At 37.5% G+C, this 16,497-nt stretch overlaps 3 protein-coding genes across 4 annotated transcripts; 1 reads left to right on the top strand and 2 right to left on the bottom strand.

Moving 5' to 3' along the window:
• Positions 1-3,074: 3,074 nt before the first annotated feature.
• LOC121796359 lies at positions 3,075-5,983 on the top strand. Its single transcript, XM_042195211.1, has 5 exons — positions 3,075-3,299; positions 3,750-3,995; positions 4,910-5,041; positions 5,133-5,249; positions 5,405-5,983. Exons 2-5 carry the CDS (start codon positions 3,750-3,752, stop codon positions 5,747-5,749), a joined length of 840 nt encoding a protein of 279 aa, XP_042051145.1. The 5' UTR covers positions 3,075-3,299; the 3' UTR covers positions 5,750-5,983.
• A 439-nt stretch (positions 5,984-6,422) lies between these two features.
• On the bottom strand, positions 6,423-10,614 carry LOC121796333 (bystin-like). Of its 2 annotated transcripts, none has more exons than XM_042195175.1 (11): positions 10,210-10,614; positions 9,749-9,875; positions 9,583-9,634; positions 9,151-9,478; positions 8,821-8,900; positions 8,051-8,098; positions 7,700-7,846; positions 7,519-7,591; positions 7,349-7,424; positions 6,818-6,897; positions 6,423-6,747 (listed from the first exon to the last, which is right to left on the bottom strand). In XM_042195175.1, the coding sequence occupies exons 1-10, from the start codon at positions 10,570-10,572 to the stop codon at positions 6,818-6,820; spliced, it is 1,374 nt and encodes a 457-aa protein (XP_042051109.1). In that variant the 5' UTR covers positions 10,573-10,614; the 3' UTR covers positions 6,423-6,747. The 2 variants fall into 2 exon arrangements, with proteins under 2 accessions (XP_042051109.1, XP_042051110.1); XM_042195176.1 differs by having other exon boundaries at positions 6,423-6,729.
• A 1,234-nt stretch (positions 10,615-11,848) lies between these two features.
• Positions 11,849-16,208, bottom strand: LOC121796302 (probable DEAD-box ATP-dependent RNA helicase 48). Its single transcript, XM_042195131.1, has 10 exons — positions 15,110-16,208; positions 14,897-15,003; positions 14,040-14,095; positions 13,732-13,956; positions 13,443-13,649; positions 13,265-13,351; positions 13,075-13,170; positions 12,774-12,989; positions 12,411-12,593; positions 11,849-12,246 (listed from the first exon to the last, which is right to left on the bottom strand). The coding sequence occupies exons 1-10, from the start codon at positions 16,150-16,152 to the stop codon at positions 12,016-12,018; spliced, it is 2,451 nt and encodes an 816-aa protein (XP_042051065.1). The 5' UTR covers positions 16,153-16,208; the 3' UTR covers positions 11,849-12,015.
• Between the last annotated feature and the right edge of the window lie 289 nt (positions 16,209-16,497).

The raw sequence follows: 16,497 nt of genomic DNA, 5'->3' as shown, positions 1-16,497 counted from the left end.
CGAGACAATCATGAAGTTCTAGTCCAATTAAATTGTATAGGTATCTAAATGATGTGCTTGTGTAAGTATTTAATGTTTGGCGAGATTTAAATCCATATACCCTTTGGGTTTAGCAATCCATGGAGCTTGGTTATAGTACCCACTCACAAACGGAACCATCACAAAGGGCAAAGAGTTTGAATCATTTCCCTTGGGTTTAGCAACTCATGGGGCTAGGTTATAGCACCAACACATGAATTAAATTTCATTTTTAATGCGTTTAAGATTTGGTACAGTAAATAATGTACCAAAAGTGTCTAATAATGTGAACGGATCAGTGAATAATGTACATATTGAAGAAAATAATGTTGAAAGGAAATTGAATTCATGCCCTTTGGGTTTAGCAATCCATGGGGCTAGGTTGTAGTACCCACTCACAAACGGAACCATCACAAAGGGCAAAGAGTTTGAATCATTTCCATTGGGTTTAGCAACCCATGGGGCTAGGTTATAGCACCAACACATGAATTAAATTTCATTTTTTTAATGCGTTTAAGATTTGGTACAGTAAATAATGTACCAAAAGTGTCTAATAATGTGCACGGATCAGTGAATAATGTACATATTGAAGAAAATAATGTTGAAAGGAAATTGAATTCATGCCCTTTGGGTTTAGCAATCCATGGGGCTAGGTTGTAGTACCCACTCACAAATGGAACCATCACAAAGGACAAAGAGTTTGAATCATTTCCCTTGGGTTTAGCAACCCATGAGGCTAGGTTATAGCACCAACACATGAATTAAATTTCATTTTTTAATGCGTTTAAGATTTGGTACAGTAAATAATGTACCAAAAGTTTCTAATAATGTGCACGGATCAGTGAATAATGTACATATTGAAGAAAATAATGTTGAAAGGAAATTGAATTCAAACCATCCCAAGTGCTTTACATCGTCATAAATCTAGAAAAAATACCCTACAAATCTATTTCAAATCAGTTGGACACATCTTGAAGTACAATATTGTTGTCGTTCTTGTTTCAACTAGCTGCTGCAAAATTCTCTCTCACCGGGACCGCCACAGAGCCGTCGCTGCCACCGCAGCGCACAAGGAATGCAGTTGATCCATGGGCATGAGCATTTTCAAACAAGCCTACTTGGTTCATCTTCCTCCAACACCTCCTGGTTAGGTGAATTGAGATCGTCATTGCTGCCAAGTTCCTCCAACACCTCCTGGTTTAGCAAAAGTAAATTATATGTATCAGTGATGTAACAGAACAATAATGTACAAAAATATATGTATAATGCATGTGTAATAGCAACAACAGTAATGGTTAATATAACATGTGAGTAATGTACGATAAATAACACATAATGCACGACAACATATCAATAATGTACCAAAAGATATTTAAATTTTCCCATGCAACTCAGTAATATACCAAGAAGTTCATATAATGAGTAGTAACTGACTATTAATGTACCAAACTTTATATATAATGCATGTATTACATCGAACACAATATTACGTACTTGTAACTTGTCAGTAATATATGAAAAGTGGTAATGTAATGTACAAAACGATATAAATAATGTAGCTTACAACAGAACAGAATGAATAATGCATCAAATTAAACTAATGTAATGTACAAAACGGTATAGATAATGAACAACGTGTAAACAAAAGAAAAGAACAAATATGAAACAGACCACTACCTATTACAATTTAATAACCAATGCCTAAACACCATTGTACAATAATGTACAATTTCAGTGGAAACCAAACGTTTTTTATTGAAACAAACTCATGATGTACAAAACAGGGTGCAATAATGAACAACGAACAACCAAATAATGCAGAGCTCTAGCTGAACCAATGGTATCAGATTTGAACAAATTCAAGAAGAATGCAAAAGATTTATCACCTGTAGTCTGTGTTGGTTGGGTTTTGAAGGGTCTGCCTCTTTTCGTCATTGATGCACTGTCAGACACACCATGGAAATCAGTTAAATTTCTTCATCCAAATCATAAAAAACACAGATATAACTCAATAATCAACCCAAATCGTCAATAATGGACAAAATCAACAACACATTGAACACAAAATCGGACATTTTCAGCAACATCTACTACATCAGTATGGTTTCACCCGGAATAATCAAACATATACCAAATGTAACACAAAAGTCAACTACACACTTCAACAATGACCAGAACCCTAATCCAAATGATTACCATTTCATTGTTTAAAGAAAAATCTACCAAAAAAAATTGTGCATTATTGCATCTAGGAACTTAATCAACACTAAAAACTGTGAATCGATTACTATGTGGTCTCGTAAATGACGACAATCAACGTTTAAGAGTGATTATTACCCAAAAACGGAACTTTGGAAACCCACATTGTTGCGAATAGAAACTCAATCGGCGCGCGCACAATTGAAAATCGGAACTTTAAGCCTGTGAATCGTCGACCGACGGTGAATTCCGCGGCGAGAATCGACTGTGGATTTGGTTTCTCTTCAATTGGAGAGGCGACTAAGGTTTCAGCGGTTTTGAAATGGTGGAGAATAGTTTTGATCGTGGGCTGATGGGATGGAGTGAGAGAGTGAATGAGAAGATGGAAGGTTTATGAGAGAGATAGTGAGTAGATGGAAGGTTGTATCAAAATCCCGCTGGAAATTCGCTCCTTCCGTTTTGGGCGGTTTCCAATTTAGTTGTTTTACTAGTTTACCCTTATAATGCACAAATTCCACTATATAATGTAACACGGGATTAAAAAATGGGGTTTCATCCGGTCCCTCCATCCACCAAATCCAACGACCCAAATTAAGAAGGAACTTAAATCTAAGAGAGGAAAAGGAGATTAACACTACCCTATAAATATATATTGCATATTAGTCAAGTATTGTGAAACATAGATGTATTAATAGAGAGTTTTGAACATTAAAATATACTATTAGTGTGGAGATACATGCCTCAATAGAGCTTTGAATATCAGACAAGTTAGACGGAGTTAAGGAATATAACAAAGATGTATTAATTAAAAACCTTTAGTCAAACTTTTTGTATTAATCTGTAAGATTGATGAAACATTTTGCATGAAATATGTAATTATTCGTTATATGTTTCTCAAAACATGATCTAATTATTCTCTCGCCTCTTCTAATAACGCCTTTCTCTCGATACAAACTTCCGACTCACATCGCCGCCGTAGCTCTCACACCGGCGCTCCGCTTCCTCCTACGGTGCCTCCCAATATTTCTCCAGCGCCGCCGACAAATAGATTCTACTTCGGAGGCCCTCTGCCGCTACTAAAAGTTCACCCTTTTCAATTTTGCTTTTCATTTTATATCTTGTGTATATGCAATTTTTTGCATATATATATATGTATGTATAAATTTCGATCGATATTGCAATTGACGATCTATTATCTGAAATATTGTTGCCTATTTTATTTAATTGATTTTACACCTCGTGATCAATCAATCGATGAAAACCTAGATAATTTTATTTTGTAGGAGTATATTTTAAATTTTGTATGTCTGCTCGTATTGCCTGTGTTTATTTGATGAAAACTTACATATTTTTGGGTAAAAAGGAGCGGCTGTGGTTTCAGTGTAGGACACAGATATAGATTTGGTTTCTTCATCCAATGACACTCTTTTAGGGGATTGAGTAGTAGAGTTGAATATTTTTGGCTATGTTTTATGATTGCGTGTTACATATTTTGACATTCGACAGTAATGTGCATACTTGTTTTTCTTTAGATGGCGTCTTCGAAATATCCGAAACAGCCAGAGAAATCTCAAGCAACGCTTGGTAACACAGCAGCTAGAGCAGGAAATACTAAAGCACGGTCTATGCCCTTAAGCACGCCAAATTTGGCAAATACAAAGTCTGCTGCAGCTCCAACCAAGTTTTCGGAAAATACAGAACATCTTCAAGAAATAAATAGCATAAGGAAAGCTCCTGTAGGGGCCCAGATAAAACGTGTTATCAACTTGCTCTTTAAGGTATAGTATCTGTTTCCCACTCGTTGCTGAGTACGTTGTACTTGGGTTTAGATGCAACCAAATAACAATGATATCTCATAATTCTTTTCAGCTGTCCATATAATATGTTAATACATGCAAGAAATCATTCTGCTTCAGTATGCACCTTTGTCGATGTCTCATCAATTAGTCACAACTACATATTTGCTTGCTAGTGATTGAGTATAAGTTACTACATTTTTTATGTGATAGGAGAGTATCTACCTCTTTCATCCTAGTTCTGTCCTATTTCTGTTTTGTTATAGAAGCTAGCAATCTATAAATAGTATGTACTATCTAGCAATACCTAGAGCTCCATTCTGTAACTACAAATGTTCTCCCATAAAAAATGTGACCTATGATTCAAAACATATACGTGAATGATTTGCAATATCTTTTGTTTGGTTAGTGCTATCATAAGATGTTTGTTCACTTGTGTATGGCATTAAGTAACTCTTCTAGGAACTAGGAATTGTAGCGATATGTTTGTGGCTTTGTGCTGACTCTATTATATATGAATCTTGGTTGAACTGTTTTGTCCACAATTCTTAAAATTGCTTTCTTATTTTCTGGCATGACTCTGATGATAATACTGAGAATAGATTCATAACTTTTGCTCATTTGACTATTTGTAGAACTTCCTTCAGCTGAATCCCTCTGAACACTAACACCTTTGTTGTTTTTCTTAACAAACTACTTTGTAGTTATTTCCTATCAGTTTATCCATTCCTTTAATACCTTCCATTATCATGCCATATACTTGTATATTTTGGCCTTTCCACCTTATCCTGCTAAAGTTATGCTTGTTTTAGAGTTTCATTGTAGTTTATTTACTGTTTAAAAGTGGTGCTGGTCAAAAGTAGTTTAGTACATCTAACTTAACAATTCATGTTCAGAGGAGGGATGCCTTGACTCCTGATCAAATAAATAAAGAGTGCTATGTGGATGTAAATGGGAATAAAGCCGTGTTTGACAGTTTAAGGAACAATCCAAAAGTGCATTATGATGGAGAGCGGTTCGTCTATAAGGTGAGGTCACATATAATTGTTTGCCTTTGGTCAAAACTCACCTTTTTCTCCGCACCTGACCTTTACCTTTTTTCAAATAATTCATTTGCAGTCCAAACATCAGTTGCAAACTAAGACTGATCTTCTTCAATTGATTCGGACGCGTCCAGAGGGCATTGCTGTTGTAGATCTCAAAGATTCGTACACAGCTGTAATTGATGATCTACAGGTAACCTTCATCACAGGAACTTCAAATCATGCTAGGGATTTGAGCTGCTTTGGGTTGCATTTTTCATGCATCACACTGTGTTCCTCTTCTAAACTGCATATTCCTCTCTTTGTTGAAAACTCAACAAAGGCCTACTGATCATTAGCATTTTCTAGGCTCTGAAAGGTTCTGGCGAAATTTGGTTGCTGTCCAACTTCGATTCACAAGAGGACATAGCATACCCGAATGATCCTAGAGCTTCCATCACGGTGGATGATGATTTGAAGCAATTGTTCCGGGGGATCGAACTCCCTCGCGACATGCTCGATATCGAGAGGGATCTTCAGAAGAACGGGATGAAACCTGCTACTAACACCGCTAAGAGGAGGGCTGCTGCAGAGATTCATGGCATGCCTCCCAAGCCCAAGACGAAGAAGAAGAAGCACGAGATCAGCAAGAGGACCAAGCTTACCAATGCGCATCTTCCGGAACTCTTCCAAACTCTTCGCGGACCGGGATAATGAATCAATGCTTAGAGGATGTGCAGCTACTGCTCTCATATTGGTTGGTTGGAGGAGATAATGACTTCTCTTGGTGATATACTTTTGTGATTGATCTGTTGAGATCCCTACTCATATTTCAGTCTTTTGCTTTTTATAATATACTCATGAATGAAGAAATACTGATTTTTATATTTCGGCAGCATTGTATTTGCACTTTACTTCAAATTTCTGTATAAATTAAACATTCTGTTATTTTCAAGTTGTTTACCCCTTAACTGAAATGTTCAGATTTTTTTTGGAAAATTTTCTTCAGTTCGAATGTTATACGCATTAACCATCTCTTATTTTCAATAGAAATAATATTACTCCTTCTATTCTCCATTTAAAGAATTATTTTATTAGATTTTGGATTATCCACGATTTAAAGAATTGTTTCCCTTTTCCACTTTTGATATATGAATTACATTCCACTTACTTTTAACACTCACAATCCATTATAAAATAACCAAAAATAAATTTCACCTTCTACTTACATTCTCCATTTACTTTTCTACAAAAAGTCACCAGCTTCAATTTCTTAAAACTAGCTTTAATCGATTGTTTATTAATCACGAGTAGCTTACCTGCTATTTTCCAAGACTTTTTAATAGTAATATTGGAATTCAATTATTAAAAACAAAAAGGGAGTACATTTTTATATAAACATATACTGCTCCTTCCCAAATTAATATCAATAACCAAATCATACATTTCCCCTAAGAAAAAAAGAAAAACCAAAGCAAAAGAAATCTTCAAAAGAAGACATTAAAACAAGGTAAGACATTACTTCAAACAAAATTATCAGTTTTGCACCTAGCCTAACAATTGCATCTCTGATCTTCAACCGAATGCAAAATTGCAAAAATGAAAGTCATTTTGGCGTATACACTCACTCGTCAAAATGAAAACCGCACTAGATGAACATGTGCCGATACCAATGTCTTGACAAGGTGGAGCTTCTGCAGTTTGTTCCAAAACTTCCGAAAAATATTACAGCTTGAGACATGAAACTAAACGTAACTAAAAGAAAGAATAGCTGCAGCATACCTAATCCTCCTCCATTGGTACATCTGGAATATCAAACCTGTCTTCTTGAATTGTTCTGTTGACTACAGACAGAGGGGTTGGTGCTAAAGAGTTAAGGGAACACGTAATTGCAAAAGCGACTACGTAGAATTATCAAATCTTGTATATGCAGCAAAATATCATTAGGAAAACCAGCTGTACTGTTTTACAAGTTTTTATGACTGACACTCCAAGGGAGGATTTCACTAGTCTAATGAACTTCCTCTACAGCATAAAGATTGAAAACATCTTCCTAACAATGGCCAACCACATAATGACTTTGCTTTATTTTTTTCTATTCTCTGTTGAATAGTCGTTTCCAAATCAGATATATTCAAAGAATTGAAGGGAATATCTATCCACATTTTAAAAAATTAACAAATTTCGTTATAGAAAAACTATGATTCTAAGCCATGAGAAAGGATGGAGGTTATGAGCACCAAGAATAGAGAGTTAGCATGCATGTTTCAAACAAATATAAAACTCATACTAAGAAGGAGATGGGAAGGATATATATTGACATGGGATCACTCTCTCTCTCCCCACGGTTACGACTATTATTTAATTCCCTCAGTATTTCAGGTGTAACCTGCACGATACAGAAAAATGCAGATCGTATCAGAAACTCCGTGAATTAAAACAAAAAAGAGATCAGTTTGTCACAGGTAAGTTGATGATCGTACTAGTTTATGTCGTTGCCTTTCAACTAATGCACTGAGATCATCTTTGTCCCCCTTTCTTAATTCATTTTTGTACCTGCACAAATTGTTTAATCAAGCAACACTGGCAAGATTTACTATATGCAATCAAAAGGAAAAATTAACTAAGTCATTTTCAGGGGAAATGTCGAGAAGAGGAACTAACCTCTGTGCAAATGCAAGAAGTGATTGGTGCCAGATAACAGGCATTACTCTGGACTCATCATAGAATTTCATAAAATGTGCAACCAAAGCATCAAGGACACGATATGGCAATGCATACTTCTTCTCAATCAGTAATTTGATGAAATAACTGCTCAGGAAGTACAAGTCAAATTGTCTTCATAAGGATGAATGAAAAGATATAGATAATAAAAAACAGATCTTTTGCAATCAATACATAGGATTATTCAGTGAGCAGATAGTTCTAGGAACACCTAGTAAAATATTTATTATTTTCGCCTGAAAGTGATGTGCATTTATGGAATTCCAGAAGTTTTTTTGCATATATGTATACCTTGTCGTACCACAGTATTCCATCTCCGCAAGCTTCAATAATGCAACACTGCCATAAGTCAGAGAAACATGTCAATAAATGAATTTTGAAATATTATCAGTAGATAGATTTACAAAAATTAGAGAACCAATCAAGGGACATCAGCTGACAAGGAGTTATACATTTTTCTATAAAGCAGTCAGCAGGTTTATGTACAGCCATCTTTCAAATATCAGGAAACTCAAAACTTTTATGTTGATGCTGCTCAGACAAGTTCTAATATGTAGCTAGTCCAATTAAGCTAAATGTCATGTTACTTCTAAGTCTCGTTTTGTTATGAGGTTGTATCAAACGCAGCTAAAGTCCAACTTGCACTTATCAGCTAAACAAAATCAAAACATTGTTCATTTTCAAGTCACTTCAGCAAACAAACTCATCTATGTCCTATGATCAACCTATGATATGGGTAAACATTTCAACATCTCATTTTACTGATTTGAATTATTCAAATTAGAGGCATTGGAGGTATTGAAATGTGCATATTATTCATGATACTTTTAAGTTTTCTTGATGTTTACTATGCTTAGAGTGTTGTTCCAAGTATATATCATGGTTGACTGTGAGATATAAGAAAAATAAATATTTTAGTAATTTTCGAGTTTGACATATTCTCTGTCCATTTTAATTGTTCTTTGTGAAATTTTAGCTAGTTCATGAATCTCTTTGGTGAAACTGTAGCAAGTAGTGAAAAAGGCATTTTAAAAGAATGATAATGGTGGATGAAATATTACCTAGAGTGAAGAGGAGGAATAGAAACCTTCTCAATGATGCTCCCAACTATGACAGCCTCCCTTAAATTGCATGTCCTTGACTGGAAAAGAACACAGAAGGTATCACCGTTTGTATTCGGATCCAAAAATGCAGAACGAAATTCATGTTGCTTGAGAAACGTTCCCAAAAAATGAATCTAGGTTTTCTAGATACTGACAAAAAATGCAGTAAAATCTAGCAAATAAACATGAACATGAAAATAGAATTGTTGAAAGGTTATGAAACCATGCTAAACCTAAATCGCCAACCAAACTAAAAACATGAATCCACACCATAGAGCAAAAGCATACCTCGCACAGCGTAAGTAAGACTCCCTTATTAAAAGCAGCAGGTTTGTAGAGAGCCTTTTTCAACGATTGGTATAAAGCAAAGTGCAGCCTCTTATTTTTCCGAATATCTTCTCTCACACGGGGCAACAAAACAAACTTATAGAACCGTTCAACCTTCTTAACACCCATATTAGAAGCAAAGATTCTTGTTGCTTGATACATTGCATTTGGTGACCATTTGTCAGGTTCAGTCAAGTATAACACTTCTTCCCAGAATTGCAGCGAAGGTACATGCTTGAAAGCTTTGGGCATCTTGCCTGAGGTGTACTTGTTAAGCAGTTTGCCAACCCTGCATAATACATATGCACCCAAACTCAGTAAAATCATTAGCAAGGGAAAGATGAGCAGAAATCACAATGCCCTTCGTGACCAGTGACAAGCCTATAAGCATACCCCTTGTACAGCTCAACGATGGAGTCATCCAATTTCGGCATAGGTTTTGCTCCTACACACAATACAATAAATTTGCTGATATCTCATTAGGTGAAGATTATTGTGATACATCATTTCATTAAAAACAAAAAAGATAAAAACCATGTCCGCAAATCTAAACTCATACCAGTCGAAACTTGAGCATCTTTTTCCTTGATCTTGTTCACAATAATGTCAGCCAATGTTCGTACAGGACGATCATCTTTTGATAGAAAGGCCTCCAGCAACCTTTCGTCTTCCTCATTAATATCATCCTTTATATCATAAGAGAACAATTAGCACCACAAGATAGCTTCAACTACCTCTTCAACACTTTGTTACTTTTTGCTTAATCCCTCGATGACAGTCTCTCTCTCTCCTCTTGTTACTTAATTCCAAAAGCTTTCCACTCTCTCTGTCTCCCATCACTCATAAACTGATCTGAAATTTCTCAATTTATTTCTTTCCGCAATCCAAAAATTTATTTTTTCAAAATTTATTTATCATCCTTGTTAGGTTCTACCTCCATATCAATAAAGTCGCCTAGCAACTACACAGCCGTAAAACAACTGCAGAAAACAGACATAAACGAAAGACAAAAAATCAAACCTCGAAATTCAACTGGCCAAACTGACTCTGTGTCTCGGAAAAGCCCTCAAAATTATCGACGTCATCATCATCATCGTAGTTTTCGTCGTCTTTGCGGCCGTGAATTTGGGGAAATACGATTTTGTTGGCAGTGTCGTGGTCAGTGACATTTTTGTCGTCGTCCTCTTCCCGCTGGACCTCCTTCTGCTGCAGACGGGCTTCCTTGAGAATCTTAGCGCTGACGGCCGAGGGGACGAGCTTGTCATCCATCTGGTGGTGCTTCGGCGACTTGCTCCGCTTCTTTCCGGTGGAGAATGCGTCGGAGCCCAAAGGCAAGAACGGCTCCGGATTCGTGATTCGCGAGCGTTCCCGTTTCTTCGACATTGTTGCTCTGCTGGAGACCCAAAATCAGAACCCTAAACCCTAATTGAAAGAGGGGGGTTTTTATAGGTGTTGTTTTTTTGTTATTGGGCCTATGCTTTTTCTGGTCCATATACTATAAACAATTTTCTACTTTCTTATATAATTATAAATTTATAATTATAATTTACGGTTGCTCATCAGCATAAGAGAAACGTAACGTAAATGGAGATAGCTTGTAATGTGGGAATTCCGTCGAGAATTCCGCAGGGGAATTCCGTCACTGTGCAGTGGGAAGTCTGTATGACGTGGCAGTGCAGTGGAAAGTTCTTATGACGTGGCAGGATGTGTTTTTGAGAATTCCGTGGGGAATTCCGTTGGGACATCTGCACCACTGCGGATGCTCTAACGAGAGTACGAGACATAGTAAGAGTTTTAATGTCTCCAGCTATTGCCTCTTTCGTTTCTCCTTTATTTTCACGAGTATCACAATTATAAATTAAAAATGGGGATCAATTGAACACACTAGTCACGAAGATAACGTGGGAATATATGCATGTCTAAATAATTACTACTGATTTTATAAATATTTTAAGGGATACTATTAGCATTAGGCATTAGCAACGTGGAGAAATAAGTATTTTTATGGAATCGATCAACTTAATTTTAGTCTAATAACATAAAATACAAAAATAATAGTAGTATCATAAATATGATAACTTATAAATTAAAAAAATTGATCAAAATAACTAAAATATAAAGACCGAGATAAATCAAATAAGTAATTTGTAACTATTTCAATAATTACAAAATACTGTAATTTTTTTATCATATCATCAATCTATGCCATTTGATTTTGGTGCAAAATTATGGAATTAGTTGAAATGGAAATGGCGCCTTCGAATAAAATAACCGTTTTATTCAGTCCACTCATTTCCAATTCCAACCGCAATCCTTCTTCCTCAACAATTTGAGGTTTTGAGAGAGAGAGCTACTGACTGGTCTTATTTCTTGGTTGTTCCATCTCATAAATAAATTGTGCTGGATTTGGTTTCAAGTTTAAAAGTATTAATATCATTTTACATATACATTTATACAGAAATAATAACGCCAGCATAAATAATATCTAGCCAATTAATTATACAATGACTGGTTGAAGGAGAAGTGGAAATATCCTTGCAGCGACGTCACATTTCTTGTTTGAAGACTACAATAATTTTCAGATAAAGGTCGGCTTCAATGGTCACTTTCACCAAATTATTATTCTATAATAGAGCAAATTTTCAAAAAAACCACAAAATTTGGCCAATCAGAACTTAAAAATGATTGATTATATCATAACTTTGACATTTTTTCTAAGTTGTTCTGATGTGACCTAGTCTTTAATTTTTACACATGTACACGCCACGCCACGCCAATAAATTTAGGCACCGAATATTTTCGTTTGGTAGGACGAAAAGTGCGGAGCTACTTTCGCATTTGAATGCCAGGGATGCCTTTCAACCCCATCTTCACCGCAGTTTTACGGAAGAGTGCAGGCGGATTCTCCAGACCGATGGATGCTGCAAATTGGTTCGCCAACTCCACCAGCGTTGTTTTGTCCCTGCCAATGGCGTTGATCGAGTTGTAATAACCAAGCCACGCGTGATAAGCTGCTTCTTTGATGCTAGTGTCAATCTGGTCCAATTTCTCCTGTATCTGCATTTTTTATGTTCAACAAACAAATCTTTACCAACATGAAATAACAAAACAGAATCGAATAGGAAATGTGTCACATAGAGTGGGACAGGGAGAGTATTTGTTTGCTTAGGTTGCACAACGGGAAATGTAACGAATTATTGAGAAGAGGTACCCATACATACCTTCAGCATCGCATCAGGATCTAGTTCGGGTGAAGGGAGTTTCTTGAGAGGAAGATCCTTTATATCGTCTAGGAAGAATTGTTCCCATGGTGCAAGCAATAGGCATCCTTCGCCATCCTTCCCTTGTCGGCCTGTTCGTCCGAGTCTGTGAATGTATTGGCCTCTATCTGGAGGAATACCGACCTGAACGTAACAGATTTGATTTTTTTCAACATAAAATGATTATATTGGTGATGTTCATTCAACAGCAGCAAAGCTAAGAACATAACTAACTAGACGGGAAGCGTTCTACGTTAAAGAGCTACAAATTCCGAACAAGTAGAGCTCGGGAACATGTACGAAAAAAATGCGATGAATCATCACCTGAATGACTAGCGTAACATCGGGATAGTTCAACCCTCGTGCAGAGACATCAGAAGTGACCAGAATGGCTTGTTTAGCATCTTTGAATTCTTCAGAGACCCGAGCACGATAGAGCGGAGGCTTTCTGGAGTGCAGCTCTTTCGCATTCAGCTTCATCTCCCACAGAAGGGAGAACACGAGCGATGTCATCATTGCAGTTCCACAGAAAACAATAATCTAACGAGTCAAAAAAAATCCATAAGAACCGGAATGGAGTTTTTCCACTATTCGTATGACAAAAGCGACAGCAGCAGCAAACTACCTTGTACTCGGGCACTTGAGATATATGGCTTTTTAACAGATGGTGCACTATCGGAATATGCTGGTAGTGGTGTGCAACGAGATAAAATTGCTTAACCTGATTAAGAAGTCGCAGGTCAGCAAGCTAGTTTTCTAGAAAACTACATATAACGAGAAGAGCAAGACAGGGATAAAGAGGAACAAAATTATACATCTGCGTTCGTCTCCACGGATTCAAGCCCCAGTGTATTTATATAAGCATGCTCCCTTTTCAGAACAAGCTGGGATATTCGACGGACCTGAAGTTGTGAAATGGGGACACTGTAAGCAAGAAGATTAAATCTACGACAGTAGATCTCCACTGAACGACAAATAAGTCAAAATATAAACCTCCTTTGGGACTGTAGCCGAAAAGAGCAACGACTGCCTCTTGCGAGGCAAACAATCAACTATTTTCTCCATATCCTTACGAAACCCCAGGTCAAGCAAGCGGTCGGCCTCATCAAGTACGAGCATCTCCAGACCCATCAGGCGCACGGAGATGGCAGATTTATTTTCTATGTGATCCAGCAATCTACCCGGAGTTGCAACTAGAATCTGCAATCGTCAATACTTCCCATACAAAGATCAGAAAACACAACTAGTTTTGGAAAAAGAATGAAATTGTGTGCTCACGTACGTGGCATGGATCTGATTCAAGGCGTCTCTGGTCATCTTTGAAGCGCGTCCCTCCAACTAACGTTAGCACACCTAAGCCGTCATGGTGCTTGAGGAGTACATTTGCCTCAGCAGCTATTTGACTCGCTAGTTCTCGGGCAGGGCAGAGGATAAGAACATATATGGGCGGCACCCGCTGATTAGTGCTCTTACTAGTTGCCTTCAAAACTGTTTCAATAGCAGGAAGCTGTGTGTGTTTAGCAAACAAATGAGCACAATAAAAAGTGAAGCCAAGAACAAAATGAAAAACGGATAAGTGTAGGGATATACCAAAAACGCAATACTCTTGCCCGTTCCAGCCCTAGCTTTGACTAAAGCATCATTACCTGTGAACAAGAGCAGTCATTTTCTCTAGTTATCAGAAACAAGCAAAGAATTTAATTTTAGAACTGAAGAAAGAGGTGTATTATACTTTTCTCCAAAGAAAAGAAGAAAAAGATTCAAGGGCTCCTTTTGCATCATTCTCTCTATCAAAATCTAATTATCTGAGAAACCAATATCCTAATCTTGCAACTAATTGCCCGAATACATCCAAGTTCGGCATGTTGCCTAAATCCAGACAGTATCCATCCACAACCAGCAGAGTTACTGCATGCTTAATCAGAAATGTAAATTATAGATCTAACATTTCTTTCAAGATGAAGTTTGTGATATTGCTCAATATATAGAGGAGTTCACCGTACTCTAATATTCGAAAAGCAAGAACGGAATGACAAAGCTCTAAGTAGCAAGCGAGAACTATCCACATCTAATTATCTGAGAAACCAATATCCTAATCTTGCAAGTGATTGCCCGAATAAAGTCCAAATTCGGAATGTTTCTGAAATCCATATCAACAACCGCCAGAGTCACTGCAGCAATGCATATGATATGAGTATAACCGTTTATGCTTGATCAGAAAACTACATTATATTATCTAATTTTCCTCTGAAGATAGGGTTTGTGATATCGCTCAATATATATAGGACTTCACCATACTCTAATTACTTGAAAAGCAAGAACAAAATGACAACGCTCGAAGTAGCAAGCAAGAAATACATGACTATAAGATCTGAAGCAACAACTTGACTTTAAAGCTATGCATTCTTTTTACAGAACGAAATCAATAGGGTAGACATGACTACAACCTTCAAGGCACGCAGAGAGAGTCGCCTCTTGCACCGTGGTCATCTGCACGTAACCAGCCTCAGCAAGTGCTTTGACAGTCAACGGTGATACATCACACTCATCGAACCTGAACAACAACCAATCCACATCTATCATTTCAAATCAATTAAACCAATACACATCTACAAAACAGAAATAACAAGATTCAATTTCACAAATACAGCCTCTCTAACCTTTTAGCACTCAGTAGTGATTCCTCCTCGACTTTCGCCTCCTCCTGCATGCTCTTCCACTGTCTCATCTCCTCCCTAATCGTCTCAACCTCCTGAGACAAATCAATCTCATCCTCCAACAATTCCAATGGCACACGCTTTGTTCTCTTCACATCATAGTTGCCTAATGCAGCACTACTGCCCATTATCTTCCTGTCACCCCCCATTTCTACATCATCCTCATCATAGTCATCACTATCATCATCATCCGAATTCACTCCCCTCCCTCTGAACCTAGGCCACTTCGGCTTTTTGGCATCCGAGCCATCTTTAACTACAGACTTTTCGACATTTTTCACAAAATTCAATCTCTTATTCTTCGTACACGTAGCATCTACAGAATAGTAACGATTCAAATTAAACACATCGCTCACTCCAATCAAACCTCCAACGCTACAATTTCCAATTGAATTAAATCCATTGTTCATCTTCCCGAAATGCTCGTAAGTAGAAAATCGCCTCGGTTTAGCTACACCAACACCAACATTCCCCCAAAATTCCCTCTTTTGAACATTCTCACCGCCATTTGAGCTCGACCTCTCCGCAATCAATTTCTTCAAATCAATAGGCTCGTCTAAGAATCTGCTTTTCCCTTTCCCCGCCTTATTCACCGGAGCTGTCAACGGGCCATCGTTCTCGTTCCATAAATCCTCCGCTCCTTCCTTCATGAACCGATCAGCTAGAGCCTTGATGTGCTCATCGGGAGTCATCGGGCCGTAATTGAGCTGGTTTTGATCGGGCTTTTCGGTCCAGAAACTAGGATTTTCAGCAGCGGCGACACTGGCCCGGATTTGGGATCGGACTCTAGCTTGATAGAGCTGCTTCTCTTGATCGAGAAGACGCATCTCTTTCTCTCGGGCTTTCTTCTCGTGCAGGCGCTTCCACTGCCACTTGTTGATCCCGCCGGGAAACGTCCGAGGTCCGCCGCCCATGCGGCGGAGGAATGTGAGGCGGTGGTGGAGCGATTTCGAGTTAGTTTGGAGAAAAATTGAGGCGAATTGCATTTTTCTGAATTTGGGGAAAATGTTTGCTCAGGGTTTAGGGTTTAAGAGTTGTAGAGTTTTTTCTTTAACTTTTATATTATCATTTTTTTAAGATTAAGATGTGTACTTTCATTTTTTTTAATAACAAGAATAGTGCATCGCCCTAAAGTTCAAACATCGCTCCTACATTGGGCACATACGACCACAGGTTATTCCAAGTTGGTTATTCAGTAACAAATTCGTCGTCTCACTCGGTGCCTCGTCAAACACCACTAGCTCAGGCTGCATGTTCACACCCTAATTTGCCATAAAGTCTACAACTTGATTGTTTTCCCTAAACACATGAGCAATCTTCACATTCCACTC

This window comes from Salvia splendens, chromosome 3 (assembly GCF_004379255.2).
Source record: "Salvia splendens isolate huo1 chromosome 3, SspV2, whole genome shotgun sequence".
NCBI lineage: Eukaryota > Viridiplantae > Streptophyta > Magnoliopsida > Lamiales > Lamiaceae > Salvia > Salvia splendens.
This window is presented reverse-complemented; position numbering and strand designations above follow the sequence as displayed.